Source organism: Jatropha curcas, chromosome 2 (assembly GCF_041381405.1).
Source record: "Jatropha curcas cultivar XTBG-Jc1 chromosome 2, XTBG_Jcur_1.0, whole genome shotgun sequence".
Lineage (NCBI taxonomy): Eukaryota > Viridiplantae > Streptophyta > Magnoliopsida > Malpighiales > Euphorbiaceae > Jatropha > Jatropha curcas.
The window spans coordinates 23,580,417-23,596,391 of NC_143152.1; the positions used below are offsets into that span (position 1 = coordinate 23,580,417).

The 15,975-nt window shown below is 32.1% G+C and overlaps 1 protein-coding gene across 1 annotated transcript; it reads right to left on the reverse strand.

Moving 5' to 3' along the window:
* Positions 1-2,762: 2,762 nt before the first annotated feature.
* PGLP2 (2-phosphoglycolate phosphatase 2) lies at positions 2,763-11,200 on the reverse strand. The gene is made up of 11 exons (XM_012219424.4): positions 10,950-11,200; positions 10,787-10,854; positions 10,603-10,695; positions 10,445-10,516; positions 5,586-5,657; positions 4,919-4,978; positions 4,781-4,833; positions 4,101-4,198; positions 3,931-4,030; positions 3,181-3,284; positions 2,763-3,070 (listed from the first exon to the last, which is right to left on the reverse strand). Exons 1-11 carry the CDS (start codon positions 11,041-11,043, stop codon positions 2,970-2,972), a joined length of 915 nt encoding a protein of 304 aa, XP_012074814.1. The 5' UTR covers positions 11,044-11,200; the 3' UTR covers positions 2,763-2,969.
* Between the last annotated feature and the right edge of the window lie 4,775 nt (positions 11,201-15,975).

Below are 15,975 nucleotides of genomic sequence, written 5' to 3' on the forward strand. Positions count from 1 at the left end.
ATATAACGATTTATTGCAATTGATAAAGAGAAGAAACAATTTGGAGAAAATAGAGACGATAGAGAGATGTTATGAATCAAGAAGAGATGTAATTATCTACTACAATTAGTAGAGAGAAGGAAAAATTTTAGAAGATAGATGATCAAGCGAAGCACACAAACTTTACTGGGATTAGGATTTCATTCTCCAAATAGGGATTTTGGAGATTTAAGCTTTAAGAGTCAGTTTGGAATAAATGAATTCAACATAATTTTATAAAATTTATTTGAAAATCCAAAATTTTGTGTTTGGAATGAAAAAAATATATAGATTTGAATTGTACTCAATTGAATTCTATAGAATTGAGTATGTTTATACTAAAATTTATGAAATTTGTAAACGAATTCCATGAAATTAATCATTGAAAAGTTTATTGACAAAATTACCCACCACTATAAGCTCAACTATTTTTACTTTTTTTTTTTTGCCTTTTCGTTTATTTTCTTTCGAAAATTCCAAACTATAACGACCTTATTTTTTTCAATCCAATAATAACGTTGGTTTATATTTTTTTCTTTTTATTTTTTTTAAAACCCAAACCAGTAATGACTTCTTTTTTTTTTTTTTTTTTGAAGTCTAGTATAGTATTAGTTATCATTACTATGAAACTATAAAAATTAAGTATGAACAATTATTTTTAAATGTAATTAAAAATAATAGTAACATTCTTAATTTTTATTAATTACTTAAATCAACAAAATGTTTTACAACAATTAAAAATAATTATTATAATTAATATTACTATTAATTAATTAGCGTGAAATATTAGTGTACTTATTTATATGAAATTAATTATTTATATCGTACATAATACATATAATTGGTGTTCATTATTTATTTTTGTTAAATTATCATATTAAAGACATTATAAGAAATAAAGACAAAAGAATTTTTATTTAAAAATTTAGTCTAAACATACGTAAAATTTAATTTAATTCTTTATTTTAAATTGTAGGATACTAAACATGATAAATTCATTTGTAAATGAATTCTAATATGAATTCTAATTTAAATAACGGGGCTACAATACAAACACTAGTTCTTAATGCACATAAAAAAATAATAATAATAACGCAAATAATAACGCAAATAAACAGAAAAGATATTGTTTATCCAATCTGTGAACATCTTCATCCACTAAACCAAAAAGAAAACCAAAACCACAAGCATAAGCCGCTCAATGAATCCAAGACTCGAAGCAGCAGCCCAATCAACAGCAGTGGAAGCAGCTCTTTTACCACCAGATCCACGCACGACTCGCCCACCAGCACCAGTAGCCGCAATCACTCCACCGCCGCCACCTGCGCCGCGCCCTCCACCTTTAGCCGCTGCATATGCCAACATCAATGCAATGACTGCAACCACAAGTAGTATCTGAGCAACACTGCTACTTGCTCGTATCTTGTTCTTCATCGGTATCTTTATGTTTGGAAATGCAGAAAGGTGATAAATATCCCCTTCTTGTTTTTCACTTTCTTGCTTTGAACTGAGTCAACTGACAAAATTAAGAAAATTAATTTTTTGGGGTACAGGGGAACAGAGGAAGCCCAGAAATTTATACGTCCACAAAGGACAAAGGCGGTATTAGTCAGACAGAAGACGTGGTGATCTTTGTACCTAGAAAGTCTTTGTCAGTCGATGCCAGCCGTGAAGGCTTAAACATTCAATGAGTAATTCATTTAAAAAAATACTTACATATGCATTTTGTATGGATTGCGCCATTTTGATTTAAAGGACATTCCGAATTGAAAGGTAAGTACTAATTGAACTCCAATTAAAATCAGGGTCAAAATAGACAATTAACAAATCATTCGTAGATCCAAAAACTGACACAAGGGTTAATTAACCCCCAATTAACCCTTTTTTTTTTTAAACGACACTGTTTCCATTTCACTGCCCTGCCCTGCCCTTTTAAGGAGCCACCGTTGCATCATAATAATAACAATTTAAAAATTAAAAAAATATATATGAAAATTAAAAACTGTTAATGTTTATTCCTATTTCTTTTTTTTTTCTATACATTAAAATTGATTTTTTTTTAGTTTTTATTTTTATATTATGTATTTTAAATATTTTATTTTTAAAAAAATTTAAAATTTTAATATTGTATTATTATATTTTATAATAATAAATTTAAAATACACTACTTAAGTTGGGCCCTTGAAAAAAAAAAAGAAAAAAGCGGTTTTTGGACTTTGGAGGGGTCAAATTGAACATAAAGAATAAAAGAGAGATCAAACGGTCAATAAAAAGCAACTACGTACTTGTCTCAGTAACGACGTGCTCAACCACTTGTTGGTAATGACAAGCAAAGAATAAGTACCAGGTGGGCGTGCAATTGCACTTTATTTCTTATTAAGCCCTCCAATTGACTTTTTTTTTCCTAATAACTTTAAGAAAACTACTAATTGATTAAATTAACAAATAAAAGATTAAAAACAAAACAAAACAAAACAAAGGATTCACTTTTACACTGCCAAGAAATCAAATAAAGAAGTAACAATAAATTAATATCCATTGATGAATTGGACACACATGAAGTTCCTTACCCAGATATAACCATTAGTGCCTGCAAACTTCAAGAGATTTTCTTTTATGTTCTGTCTTTGTCCTGGAAAATCACTGTCAATGATGTATTAAACTTTCCTATACGATGACTTAAAAGCTTTAAGTTGTTATAATAAAGCTGACGTTTTTGCCAATAAAGCTTTAACATACCACAATTGCCAGAAAGAAACAGAGATTTAAACTGAAGGGGATAGCCTTGCAAGCAAGAAAACATGCAAGTATAACACGATCATAATTTATTTCAATTGATGGGAATAATTTTGTCAAAATGACAGTCCATGAACGATTAATCTACGAAAATATGTGGATCCAGTGGACTTGTCAATTGGTCTGAAACAATGTCTCGGATTGAAATAATGAGATCACGGTCCCAGTAAGTTGAGGAAATCAGACACCTTGCTCGTATAATAATCTGGTTGGATATTGTTTGAGGGGTCTTCCAGAGTGGATTGATTTGTCACTCCTGCAATTTTTTTGCAGATCCAAGCATCATGAATGTTTATAATTTTAGAATTTATATTAGCATCATTTTCAAGAAAACAAAAATCAAATAAACAAAAGAAATCAGTTTACCTGAAAGAACAAGAAGAGTTTTGCAGCCAGCATTTTGGCCAAATAAAATGTCAGTGTCGAGTCTATCCCCCACCATACACATTTTTGAGGTGCTGACTTGAAATCTTATAAACAGAACAAAATGCAGATGTCAAAATACAGGGTTTTGAATAACAGAATTGAAGAGGCAGTAACAGAAACAAAACCGTGGGTATGAATCAATCTGAGGGTGCCACTACCATGAATTTTTACAAGGTCATTAATTAGAAAAAAAAAAATACTCAAATCAACAACACATAATAATTCAATAAATATTAAAGAAAAAACAACTAAAATATGCAACAGAGTTAAATGATTAATAATCTAAAAGAACATTCCATAAGGTAGAAACAATTTCTCATATTGTCTACAATGACTGATAGAGATATGGCGGGCTGAAATCTTATTAGAAAATGGGCAATATGTTATAGAATAGCTACTGTTTAAGACCATGGTAAAACCTCCAAAATATATCCTATAGCAGTTGCATATTGAGGGTAAAAAATGTCATAAAAGAAGTCAGAGGTTCATTATTGTTTAGTTAGGACAAAAGCATTTCCGGCAATATCGCAATCAGTTTAAAAAACCTGCAACTCATTTTGGATGATAACCCCTGTGGTTATATATTAGACATTGTAGACTCCAATGTATAATGCATTTATGAAAATGTAATCTAGAAGCAAATAATAAAAAAGAATTAAGAATGATGAGACAAAATGAAAATTAACTAACTTCTTCAATAAAAAGTCCATCATGAAGGTTGATGGTTTTCCAACTACAACAGGCTCTCTCTCAGTTGAACCACAAACAGCAGCAACCATACAACCCGCTCCTGAAACCCAGAAAAGAAATTAGAGGCTGGCCATCAAGCATGTAATACAACTGAAAGTTAGCTTCCTCACCAGGCCACTCTTGTAAATCAGTCATATGTCCCACAGCATCACGGTTGGTTGCGATAAAGAGACACCCTGGATTCTCACGAATGCATAGGGTTCCATACCTACCCGAGTAACAAACATACAGCTAAGATGCAGAATTTTACAACTCTCACTGGTTAAGAAAAATATTAAAGAACCCATTTCATACTACATAGATATTCCTGAAAATTTTGCATTACTTTACAATCTCATTTTGTCTTTTCAAAGTCTAAGCTAAGACCTATCTCCTCTGACTTCTAAAGTTGTAAATGAGGCGAGCTGCTTGAGGCTTGGCTTTGTAAAAGTTCGATTTAACTCATCCCATTCAATGAGCTTAACAAGCCAAGCTCGAGCTTGTTTATCAAACTCATTTAATACGAGAGCCGAACTTGAGTTCAATCCTATAAACAAGCCACATTTTTTTTTTTTTTAACGACAAACTCTAATTGAGCCGCATTTGAGCTCATTTACAACCCAAATGAGCTAAACCCGAGCCAAGCTCAAGCTCAGCTTTTCAAGCTCCAGTATACCTTTAATAAGCCAAACTCAAGCTCAATAGGAATTAGCTCTCTCAGATTATTTATAGCTCTACTGACTTCCATCACACTTTAGCTAATACCACAAAAGGATAAGGAAAAAGGCAAGTCAGAGTTTCTTTTTCTTACTGAAGCTTGTAATAATTGACATATGGATCTAACCCAATCACAACTGCTCCAACCTGTGATAGAAGTTGCATCATCATAAATCACAAACAGAAAAAGGAGAAATTTTTTAAATGAATTGTGGCCAAGAGGTTACATTACACTCTTATCATGTTCAAACATGGAATTTGATTTCAGCTCAACTCTTTTCTCACTATCTTCCTGCAATAAATTTTTGCAATAGTTGCATAAATAAAATATGGTAATAGATTTTATTGGTTAAAGCAAAAGCAAAAAGAAAAGGGTTCACTCTCTCCAAGGACAGCCAAAAAGAAACCAAAAACAAGCTACAAGGAACTTCCAATCAAGAATAAACTGCTAAAGCTTTCTCATGTTCCAAACCAATAGGAATAACAGCATGTTCAAGAGATAGAATGAGGTTGAATGAACTGGCATGTACAGCAACCACACCACAGAATACCACCAAGAATGACAAGCAACATGACAGGTTCCAACTCAATGTTAATTACTAGCTATATGGAGACTAATACTTCCATCTTTTAATCCTTTCTGTTCTTCCTTAATTGTAAGTAAACGTTAACATTTTATTGTCAATTGTTCATGCAGGATTGTTCACCATGCTGCTAATATCTAGCAGTACAAAATAGCAAATTCCTTGAACAAATATCTCATTAGCTCCAAAAAAAAAAAAAAAAAACTTAGGAGAAGGAAATTAAAGAAAAAAATTTAAAAAAAAAAAAGAAGAAGAAGAAAAAAAAAAAAAAAACAGAAACAGCAAAATCAATTACGAAATTTTGGAGGGACATACTGGGCCACCAAGAGCTGTGTATCCAGCGAGCTGTAGCTCTTCTTTTATACCTTCCCCACCAATCACATATACCTGCAAAAGAATAGATGAGGAACTGCACAAGCAAATGCTTAGAAGTGCACACTTATAAATGCAACAATATGAACATTGTTTTGTCTAATGGTCATCATACCACATTATGTTAAGATTTGATTCAAAATTAAGTTAGTGGAGCCTTTAGTTCCTGATTTAGTTCCTGGACTTATGTTACTGTTAGAAGTGGCAAATAAAAGATTATCTCCTATAGATTAGTTGCAGATTTTTTAGGCTATTTTTCTGTTCAGTTGTTATGTAATGCCTATAAAAGGCTTTGTTCTCTTCTTCATTGAAGTACAAACACACAGCTTCACTTTCTCTTCTGTCTTTTTGGTTTCTTAATTATCTTAATTAACCAACATATTCTGGTATCAGAGCCATTATTTGGGCAAGTAGAGGAGAGAACAAAAAAAAAGTGGGGGAAAGAAGAGTGGTTCACGCAAACCTTTCAAATGGCAGTAAATGGCACTGCTACTTCAACCCAACCCTTAATTCCTTTCTTCAAGGGTGAGAGTTATGAATATTGGGCCATAAAAAAGGCGAACTATGTTTATTTTGCAAGAATTGTGGGAGCTAGTTGAGAATGGGTGTGAAGACCAAGATGATGAGCAAAAGCTTCGAGAAAATAAAAAGAAGGATGCAAAGGCCCTGTTCTTCCTTCAACAAGCTGTATCGGATGAGATTTTCTCTCATATTTCAGCAGCAGCCACCTCTAAGGAAGCATGGCAGATTCTGAAAAATGAATTTCAAGGCTGCTCAAAAGTAATCACTGTAAAACTCCAATCTCTTCGTAGAACATCTGAAACACTTCAAATGGGCGATTCTGAATCTGTTCAAGCATATTTATCAAGGGCTTCTAAAATTATCTCTCAAATGAGAGCATATGGTGAAAAAATTATTGATGAGACTGTGGTTTTAAAATTATTGAGAAGTCTATCTCCTAAATTTGATCGTGTGGTTGCTGCAATAGAGGAGTCGAAAGATTTATCTGCTTATTCTTTTGATGATTTGCAAGCTCATGAAGGCAGGATAAATAAATCATCAACAAGAATTGAAGAAAAAGCTTTTCAAGTGAAAGGAGAGTCCTCTCATAGTAAATCAAATGACAAAGTTTCAAATAGAGGCAATTTTCGCGGTGGTTATCATGGCCGAGGTCGCGGCGGCAGCCGTGGAAGAGGACGTTCTGGAGAATAACGGCAATACAAAAATAATTTAATCAAATGTTATTACTGTGATAAAGTCGGCCACAAAGAAGCTGATTGCTGGACCAAGCAAAGGAATGAAGGAAAGCAAAAAAATGAAGGAAAGCATGCCAATGTTGCTGAAGAAGAAGAGAGTATGCTTTTCATGGCTCATTCTTTTGATAAAAATGCTACAAATGCTGTTTGTTTCTTGGATAGTGGGTGCTCTAATCACATGTCAGGAACAAAGCAATTATTTAAAGAGCTTGATGAGAAAGTAAAAACAACAGTCCAGCTGGGTGATGATTAGGTGATTCAAGTGGAAGGGAAAGGTACAATTGCCATCAATACTCGCCATGGTAATACTAAACTTTTAAATGACGTGCAATTTGCTCCTAGCTTGACTTATAATTTGTTAAGTATTGGGCAATTGATGATTAGTGGGTATAGAATTGTGTTTGATGATAACTCATGTTGTATTGAAGATAAGAAAACTGGTCATACCATTTTTAATGTTCCAATGACTCAAAACAAAATGTTTCCACTAGATGCTTCCATGGAAAAACACTGCTCTTGCTTTTAGTAAAATTGGTGAATCTAATTTGTGGCATTTGCGTTATGGGCATTTACATGAAAGAGGGTTGAAGTTTTTGAGTCAGCAAAATATGGTTAATGGGTTACCCAAGGTTGAATCTGTTGAGTTCTGCGAAGGATGCGTTTTGGGCAAACAAAGTAAGAAATCATTTCCCGTAGGAAAATCATGGAGGGCTGGTAGTTGTCTTGAATTGATACATGCGGATTTGTGTGGACCCATGCAAACTAAATCATTTGGTGGTAATCGATATTTTTATTGTTGATTGATGACTATAGCCGTATGAATTGGGTTTATTTCTTGAAGTGTAAATCTGAAGCTCTTGTTACATTCAAGAAATTGAAAAGCTTGGTAGAAAAGCAGCTGGACAACCATATCAAATGTCTCCAGACGGACAGAGGTGGTGAATTTAATTCTATTGAATTTAATATTTTTTTGTGAAGAATATGGCATTCACAGGGAGCTCACTGCACCATACACACCGGAGCAGAATGGTATTGTCGAGAGAAAGAATCGGACTGTTGTGGAGATGGCTAGAAGCTTGCTCAAAGCCAAGGGTCTTCTGAATTCTTTCTGGGCTGAAGCCGTTGCAACCGCGGTGTATCTTTTGAATATTTCGCCAACAAGGACTGTCATGAATAAAACACCGTATGAAGCTTGGAGAGGCAGAAAACCACATGTAAGTCACTTAAAAATTTTTGGTTGTATAGCCTATGCTTTAATTAATTCTCAATCTCGCGACAAACTTGGTGAAAAGTCTGAAAAATGCATTTTTGTTAGCTATTGTTCTCAATCTAAGGCATATAGGCTATATAATCCTTTAAGTGGCAAAATTATTGTTAGCAGAAATATGGTTTTTAATGAAGATGCAGAATGGGATTGGAGAAATGCTAAGAATTTAGACCAAGCTCCTTTTTTAGAGAATGATGTTGCTGATTTTTCACCATCAAATGATGTTGCTGATTTTTTTATCATCAAATTCAGCTAGTAGCAACTCATCAAGTCCAAACAACTCAAATTCTTCCAGTCCAATCAGCTCAAGCTCTTCCTCATTGATTGAAACTCCTCCAAGGAAGACCTGATCCTTGAGAAAAATATATGAAACCTGTTCTTTTGCTTTGAATGTTTCAAATCCAATATTCTATGAGGAGGCAGCAACAATGGAAGAATGGAAAAATGCTATGAATGAAGAGATGGCTTCAATTCAGAAAAATCAGACCTGGGAATTGGTAAAATTGCCTACAGGGAAGAATGCTATCGGGCTCAAATGGGTTTTTAGAACCAAGTACCATGCTGATGGGAGTGTGCAAAAGCATAAAGCACGGCTTGTAGCGAAGGGGTATGCCCAACAACGAGGTATAGACTTCGAGGAAACATTCTCACCAGTTGCTCATCTTGAAACTGTAAGATTATTGCTTGCTGTAGCTGCTCAATTATCTCTTCCTGTTTTTCAATTTGATGTGAAGTCTGCATTTTTAAATGGAGATTTGGAGGAAGACGTTTATGTTTCTCAACCTAAAGGCTTTGTTGAAAATGATCATGAGGATAAAGTTCTCAGATTGAGAAAAGCTCTCTATGGGCTTAAGCAAGCACCGCGAGCTTGGTACAACTACTTTTGTGAGAATGGTTTTGTTAGAAGTGAAAATGAGCCCACTTTATATTTGAAAAAAGAAGTCAAAGCTGGATTTCTTGTTGTTTGTGTTTACGTTGATGACATGATTTATTTTGGGTCCAATGAATGTCTTATTGCTGACTTTAAATCTTCTATGATGAGAAGATTTGAGATGACAGATTTGGGATTATTGCAATATTTTCTTGGACTTGAGGTGAAACAATGTGCAGATGGAGTTTTTGTGGGACAATAAAAATATGCAAGTGATTTGCTAAAAAAATTCAGCATGGTAAATTGCAATGTGGCTTCAACTCCATTGAATTTAAATGAAAAATTACAAGCTGAAGATGGGACAGAGAAGGCTGATGCAACTTTTTTTCGGAGAATGATTGGTGGACTGAATTATTTGTCTCATACACGACCTGACATCGCATTTTCTGTTAGTGTCTTGTCCAGATTTATGCATAGTCCAACAAAGCACCATCTTGGAGCTGCAAAAAGGGTCTTGCGATATGTTGCTGGAACTGTTGAATTTAGAATTTGTTACACCACAGTATCAAATTTCAGATTATTTGGCTATACTGATAGTAATTGGGCTGGCTCTTTGGATGATGATAGAAGTACCTCAGGTTACAATTTCAGTCTTGGTTCAGGTGCCGTTTCATGGAGCTCAAAGAAGCAGGATACTATTGCTCTGTCGTCTTCGGAAGCAGAGTATATTGCTGCAACTTCTGCAGCATGTCAAGCAGAGTGGCTTAGGCGAGTTTTGGTTGATTTGGGCCAAGAGCAAGTGGCAGCAACTAAAATCTATTGTGACAACAAACGCACAATAGCAATGGCAAAGAATCCAGCTTTCCACAGCAGAACAAAGCACATTGAAACTCGGCACCATTTCATTCGAAGGTTGGTAGCAAATGGAGAAATAGAGTTGGAATTTTGTGGTACAAATGATCAAGTTGCAGACTTATTTACTAAATCTCCGTCTCAGCTGAAACATGTTTATTTTGGACAGCAATTGGGCATCTGTGATTTTGAATCAAGAGGGCATGTTAAGATTTGATTCAAAATTAAGTTAGTGGAGCCTTTAGTTCCTGAGTAGTGGCAAATAAAAGATTATCTCCTATAGATTAGTTGGAGTAGGCTACTTTTCTGTTCAGTTGTTATGTAATGCCTATAAAAGGCTCTGTTCTCTTCTTCATTGAAAGTACAAACACACAGCTCCACTTTCTCTTCTGTCTTTTTGGTTTCTTAATTATCTTAATTAACCAACACATTAGACAACATTGTAACAAGAACAAGCTTCCAAAAATTGCAACATTGCAACATTGCAACAAGAATTCAAAGAATTAATCTAATAAATTAAAAGTACGCAAAGGGGTAAGTGTAGAGTAACACCAACCTTCTTTTCTATAGGAAAATTATTGACCTTCAAGTACATAGCAGCTGCAAAAGATGAGGAGAATATCTCATCCTACAACCATTTGAAAACAAAACCCACATTTAGGAGAAGAGAACTTCAGTAACATTAAAAAAAATTGAAATACTACCAAAACAAACCTCAGTAACTGAAATTCCAAGGGAAGAGAACTTCTTCGCGTATTGCCTTCTTGATTTCATGGAATTGTTGGTCACGAAAACCAATTTCTTCCCCTGAATTATCCAACACATCCATCCATTTCCATTAATGAAAATAAAGATTTACAAATCAAACAAGAGAGAGAAGTGAAAGACTGCAAGATGCCTTAGAGCGAAGCAGTTCAAGTGTCTGAGAAACGCCGTCAATGAGCTTATCGCCTTTCCAAATTACACCTAAATTTACAAAATTATAAAATTAAAATTGGTTACTTCAAAACTAAAACAATAATAAGAATAAGAAATAAAGGGAATCTAAAGATCAGAAGTACCATCGCAATCGAAGAGAAAGGCCTCGACGGAATCGAAAAGAGCTCCGATATTGTGAGATGAAAGAAGCTGGGCGGCTTTTTTTGCAGTGTTCATTGTAGAAAAAAGTTTTGAAGAGAACGATTTGCAAGAGAGAATCCAAGAATGAAGAGACTACGGCAATGGCAGCCATATAAAATGGAACGCAGTCTCTCAGCTTTGGAATATTCTTCGCAGCTCACTCCACAAGTTGTGTTTTTCTAACGCACTTACTCTGTAAAGAATAATAATAATTTTAAACTAACGTACTTGTCTATTAACGCATGTGCTCTCGATAACTGTAAATTGATAACGTATTGTAAATGATTCCCTCTTGTAGGCATGGCCACGGTTCCGGAACCGGCGGTTCCGGTTCCAGAAAAGCTGGAACCGGAACCGAACCGAAATTGGCCGGTTCCGGTTCCGGTTTGGAACCGTCCGGTTCCGGTTCCGGTTCCGGTTCCGATCCGATTACAAAACCGACGGTTCCAATCATCATCAATCCAATGACATGTAATACCCATATAAGAATGCATTTGCCAATGATCACTCCAAACATCACAACAAATTGAAACACGAATTTTCAATTGAGAAAATAAAAGCTCTAATTCTTTTTTTCCTTTATTATACAAAGAAATAATAGTTCGTTTTACTGTATTTCTTGGTACTCTTTTAGCACAAGGATTTAAAGTTTTTTGACAATAATTATTAAAACCTACTTTTTCACCAAAACTAAAAGATAAATGTTCCATAGAAATCATTTTTGCTAATTCTTCTTTTTGTATTTTTTCAGAATATTTAAATAAAGAAAGGTTAGAAGTGTACCCGGAAATTTGTTGTTGAGACCGATCAACTCCTATTTTTGTTGGATGTTTTGCCTCCAAATGCTTCCAAAATGATCCATAGCCGCCCGCTTGTTTAAATTTATAAGATTTTCCACAATAATTGCAAATTACATCATACATTTTCTCACCTTTGAATTTTTTTGTGAAATGAATGGAGAATATGTCGGAACTTTGTCTTGCTCTTGTAACAATTTTTGCTCGTTGCTCTTGCTCTTGCTCTTCATCTTCTTGAAATTGCTCATTAAATTCGGATTCTTGAGTTGAAATATCCAAATTTTCATTTGGAAAACCCTCAAAATTAAATTGGTCGGGAATCATATCATAGATGTCGTTTGTAGGGATAGATGATTCTCCAATTTTTCCCTTGCCCTTACCCGAATTTGAGTTTCCTCCACTTGCCATTATATGATAATAAAATATAATTTGGAAAATTGAATAAAAAAAATTAGAGAGAATAATTACCTTAATAAGAGATAAATGTTGAGTAGAGAAAAATAAATGAATAATATAGAGTAGAGTGTAGTATATTGTAGAGAGAGTAAGTAGAGAGTGTAGTATATTGTAGAGAGAGTAAGTAGAGAGAGTTGAGATTTTTTTGTAATGAATTTGTAAATAAAATGAGGTATTTATAATAAATCCAAAAATTCATTTTTCCAAAAATACCCTTCAAACTAGCCGTTATGTAGCCGTTTATGACAGTTGGGAGGGGTAATTAAGACATTTAACAACAAATTTAAAAAAAAAAAAAAAAAAAAAACAAAAATCTGACAGTTACAACGGCTAGAACCGCCGGTTCGAACCGGCGGTTCTAACTGGCCGGAGAACCGGCGGTTCCATTCCGGTTCCGACCGGTTCTATGGAACCGCCGGTTCTGGTTCCACATTTGCTGGAACCGGAACCGAACCGGAATTTTCCGGTTCCGGTTCCGGTTCATCCCGGTTCCAGTTCTCACCGGTTCCGGTTGCGGTTCCGGGCCGGTTCGAACCGACGGTTCCGGTTCCCGGAACCGCAATATGGCCATGCCTACCCTCTTGCGACCAAAACGTCTGAAGTTCTGAATCTTGCCATAAGTAATAATTACCCCCTTTGTCGAAAGTGCAAAAACAATTAAAGAAGCAATTAATATTTTAAATTATAATAAATTTAAAAATAATTTGATTAAATTAATTTTTATTTTAAAATTAATAATTATTTTATTTATTATATTTAATGTAAATAAGAATGATATTGAAAAAATATAATTTATTATTTTTAAATATAAATATACATAATAATTTATATTTTAAAACAAAATAATAAACTGACTTATATTTCTAAACAGACTGATTAATTATTTCTTGATCCCATGGGCTCTAAGGCCCTACAAAATGTTTGTAAGTCTTGTTGTGATTGGCCCATGAGTAACAATTCAATCATGTCCATACCAAATAAAAAGGAGGAGAGATTTATTATTTTTATAATGTTTTTTGTACCCAACTACTTACTTTGTACGATGTCTCTCTCATACATTCTTCGAAGTTGAAAATTAAGATGAAAGAAGAGAAAAGAAAAGAAAAGAAAAGGTTGAATAGAATCAGGCCCCACAGAAGGGGGACAAGCCTCTCACGACATTCTGAGAGAGGGAAAACCCTTTCAGGTTAGTTTTTCTTCTTGCATCTTTATATTTTATTTTAATTTCGTTTTGGTTTATTTTCTTAAGTTTAGTTTCATTTGTCTCAAGGAATTGATTAAAAATTAGTCCTGAACCAGCGCTATGGGCAGATTGTATTTTTTTTTTTCTTAATTAAATTGAGTATAATTTTCAAAAAAATTATTTTAATTTATATTTATATTGTTTTAAAATAATTTATTTATGTACTTTTGATTAAATGATGGAGGGTAAAATTATATGTATTTTTTTAATTTTCAAATATTGAACTGAAATATTAATTAGCACAATTATTTATTGTAAGTAAATTATTATTTTTCAATTGATATATTTAGTTAATTATTTATTTTTTCTTTGAAATTCTCATATTAAATGAAGTATAAGAATATTTAATCTTAATGAAATCAATAATATAATTTGGGAATGCCAACTTTTGTTGAGTGAAGGAAATGGTTTTAAAGCCAAGTGGATTCGTTGGCAAGCTATTATGGTGGCCCACTCCTTAGCTCGAGCTGCTATCTCTTTTGCTTGTCCTACCATTTGGAGGGATCCTTCATATTTTAATACGGATGTTTTAGTTTATGATGTTACTCATTTGCAGATTTTTTCACTTAGCATTGAGATTCTAGATTGGATGTATGGGGGACCTATTGGTCCGAGTTGAAGTAGATCTTTTTGTTAAGTTTTTCCTGGTAGTTTATTAATAAAATTTTAAGATTCAAAAAAAAATTTTAATGAAATAAATTTTAGTGAATTGAAATTAATAATTTAATTCTATTTGTTATTATAATTATATTATTTAATTAATTTTTATTAACTATGACTCTATTATAACTCCATTAATTTTTTTATAAGAATAAAAATTATTTAATGAAAAACTTTATATTTATTAATTATATTAATTATAATGAAATCTTATTAATTATAATTTTAAATAAAAATTATATATTAACTATGACTCTACTGTAACTCCATTATTTAATAAAGAACATTTAATTTTTATTTAAATATAAATGATATTAATTATAATGAAAAAATAAATTGTCATATCATCACTTTCATATTGTAACATTTTGTCACAGAAGCATTTAGGCCTCAGAAATTATATATTTACTAGTCGTCTTCTCGCGCTTCGTGTGCAAATGCTGTATAATGTTTAAAAATAAAAATGTTATTTTTATTATAATTAATAATTTTTTCAAGAATTCAAGTAGCCAATATATTATACTTATATACAAAAAAATAAAATGAAAAATAAATTTTTTCCCAAATTCTTGCAAAATGATCAATATATATAGACACATACATACATAAATCAAGTTTATAATTAAGTTTAAAATTTCTAATTTTTATAAATATTCTAATAGATTTAAAATAATCGTTTAAATACCAATTATTACATTCATTTTGAATAAATAATCTAGAATTCAGGCATAAATCCAATAAACATTAAAAATTTTTAAAAAAATTTTATCGAAGTTTGCCTTGATTTAGAATAGGTCAAAAAGTATTGTCATCTCTCTTCACAAAATAAAATATTAATATTAATTTTGCCGTTAAATATTTCTCTATTTCACAAATAATGACATTAGAAAATAAATTTTAATTTTAATTTCATTAAAAAAAGCACAGCAAAAAATAAATTCTATGATTTAGGTGGCATCGTGCTGAACAAAAATAAACACTTAATTATAGTAATTAAATAAAATCTTTTTATATGGATTAGATATTCTAATAGCTATAGAATAATTTATTACAAATCACAAATTCATACTTTAGTTGATAATTGAAAACTAAATATAAACTGTGAAAATTATATTAATCAAGCTCACATCAACAAAATACCATGAAAATAGTCTTATATTGTTTACGAAAGACTCATTTCTTTTTGTTGAAAGTATGATTGATTTTTTTTTAAGGTTTTATTTATATTAAGATAGATGACTATAAAAATTCGTAACAATGGGAAAAATGGATAGAATAAATATTAATGATATTGTTCATTATTTTAGAAAAAAAGTGAAACTTTTTTAAAATACTAATGATATTATTAATTTAATTAATTATTTAAAAACTGAAAATATTATTAATGATATTAATTAATTTCTCTATTAATTATATTAAAAATAATTTTTAAAAATATAAAAATTATTTTCAATTCAATAAATTAACATTTGTCACATAAGCATTTCAATATTCTAGAATTGTGCCATATAAACTTTTGTGCCTTAGCTTTTATATATTTATATAGATATAGATCGTGTTGGTATTAAGTTTTGTTATTTTCATTACTTGTTATCTGATGATTAAGGCTTGATATTTTATTCGGAAAACAGAAATTAATATATTAAGAACATCAAGAACAGAATAAGTAAAACCTTCCAATTCCTCATATAAAACAAATAAATATTTTACACTTAGGCTCCGTTTGTTTCCATAAATTGACTTATAGAAAAATATTTTTTACAATTTTTCGCTGTTTAGGGCGTTCAGGAAAATAAGTCAACTGAAAATATT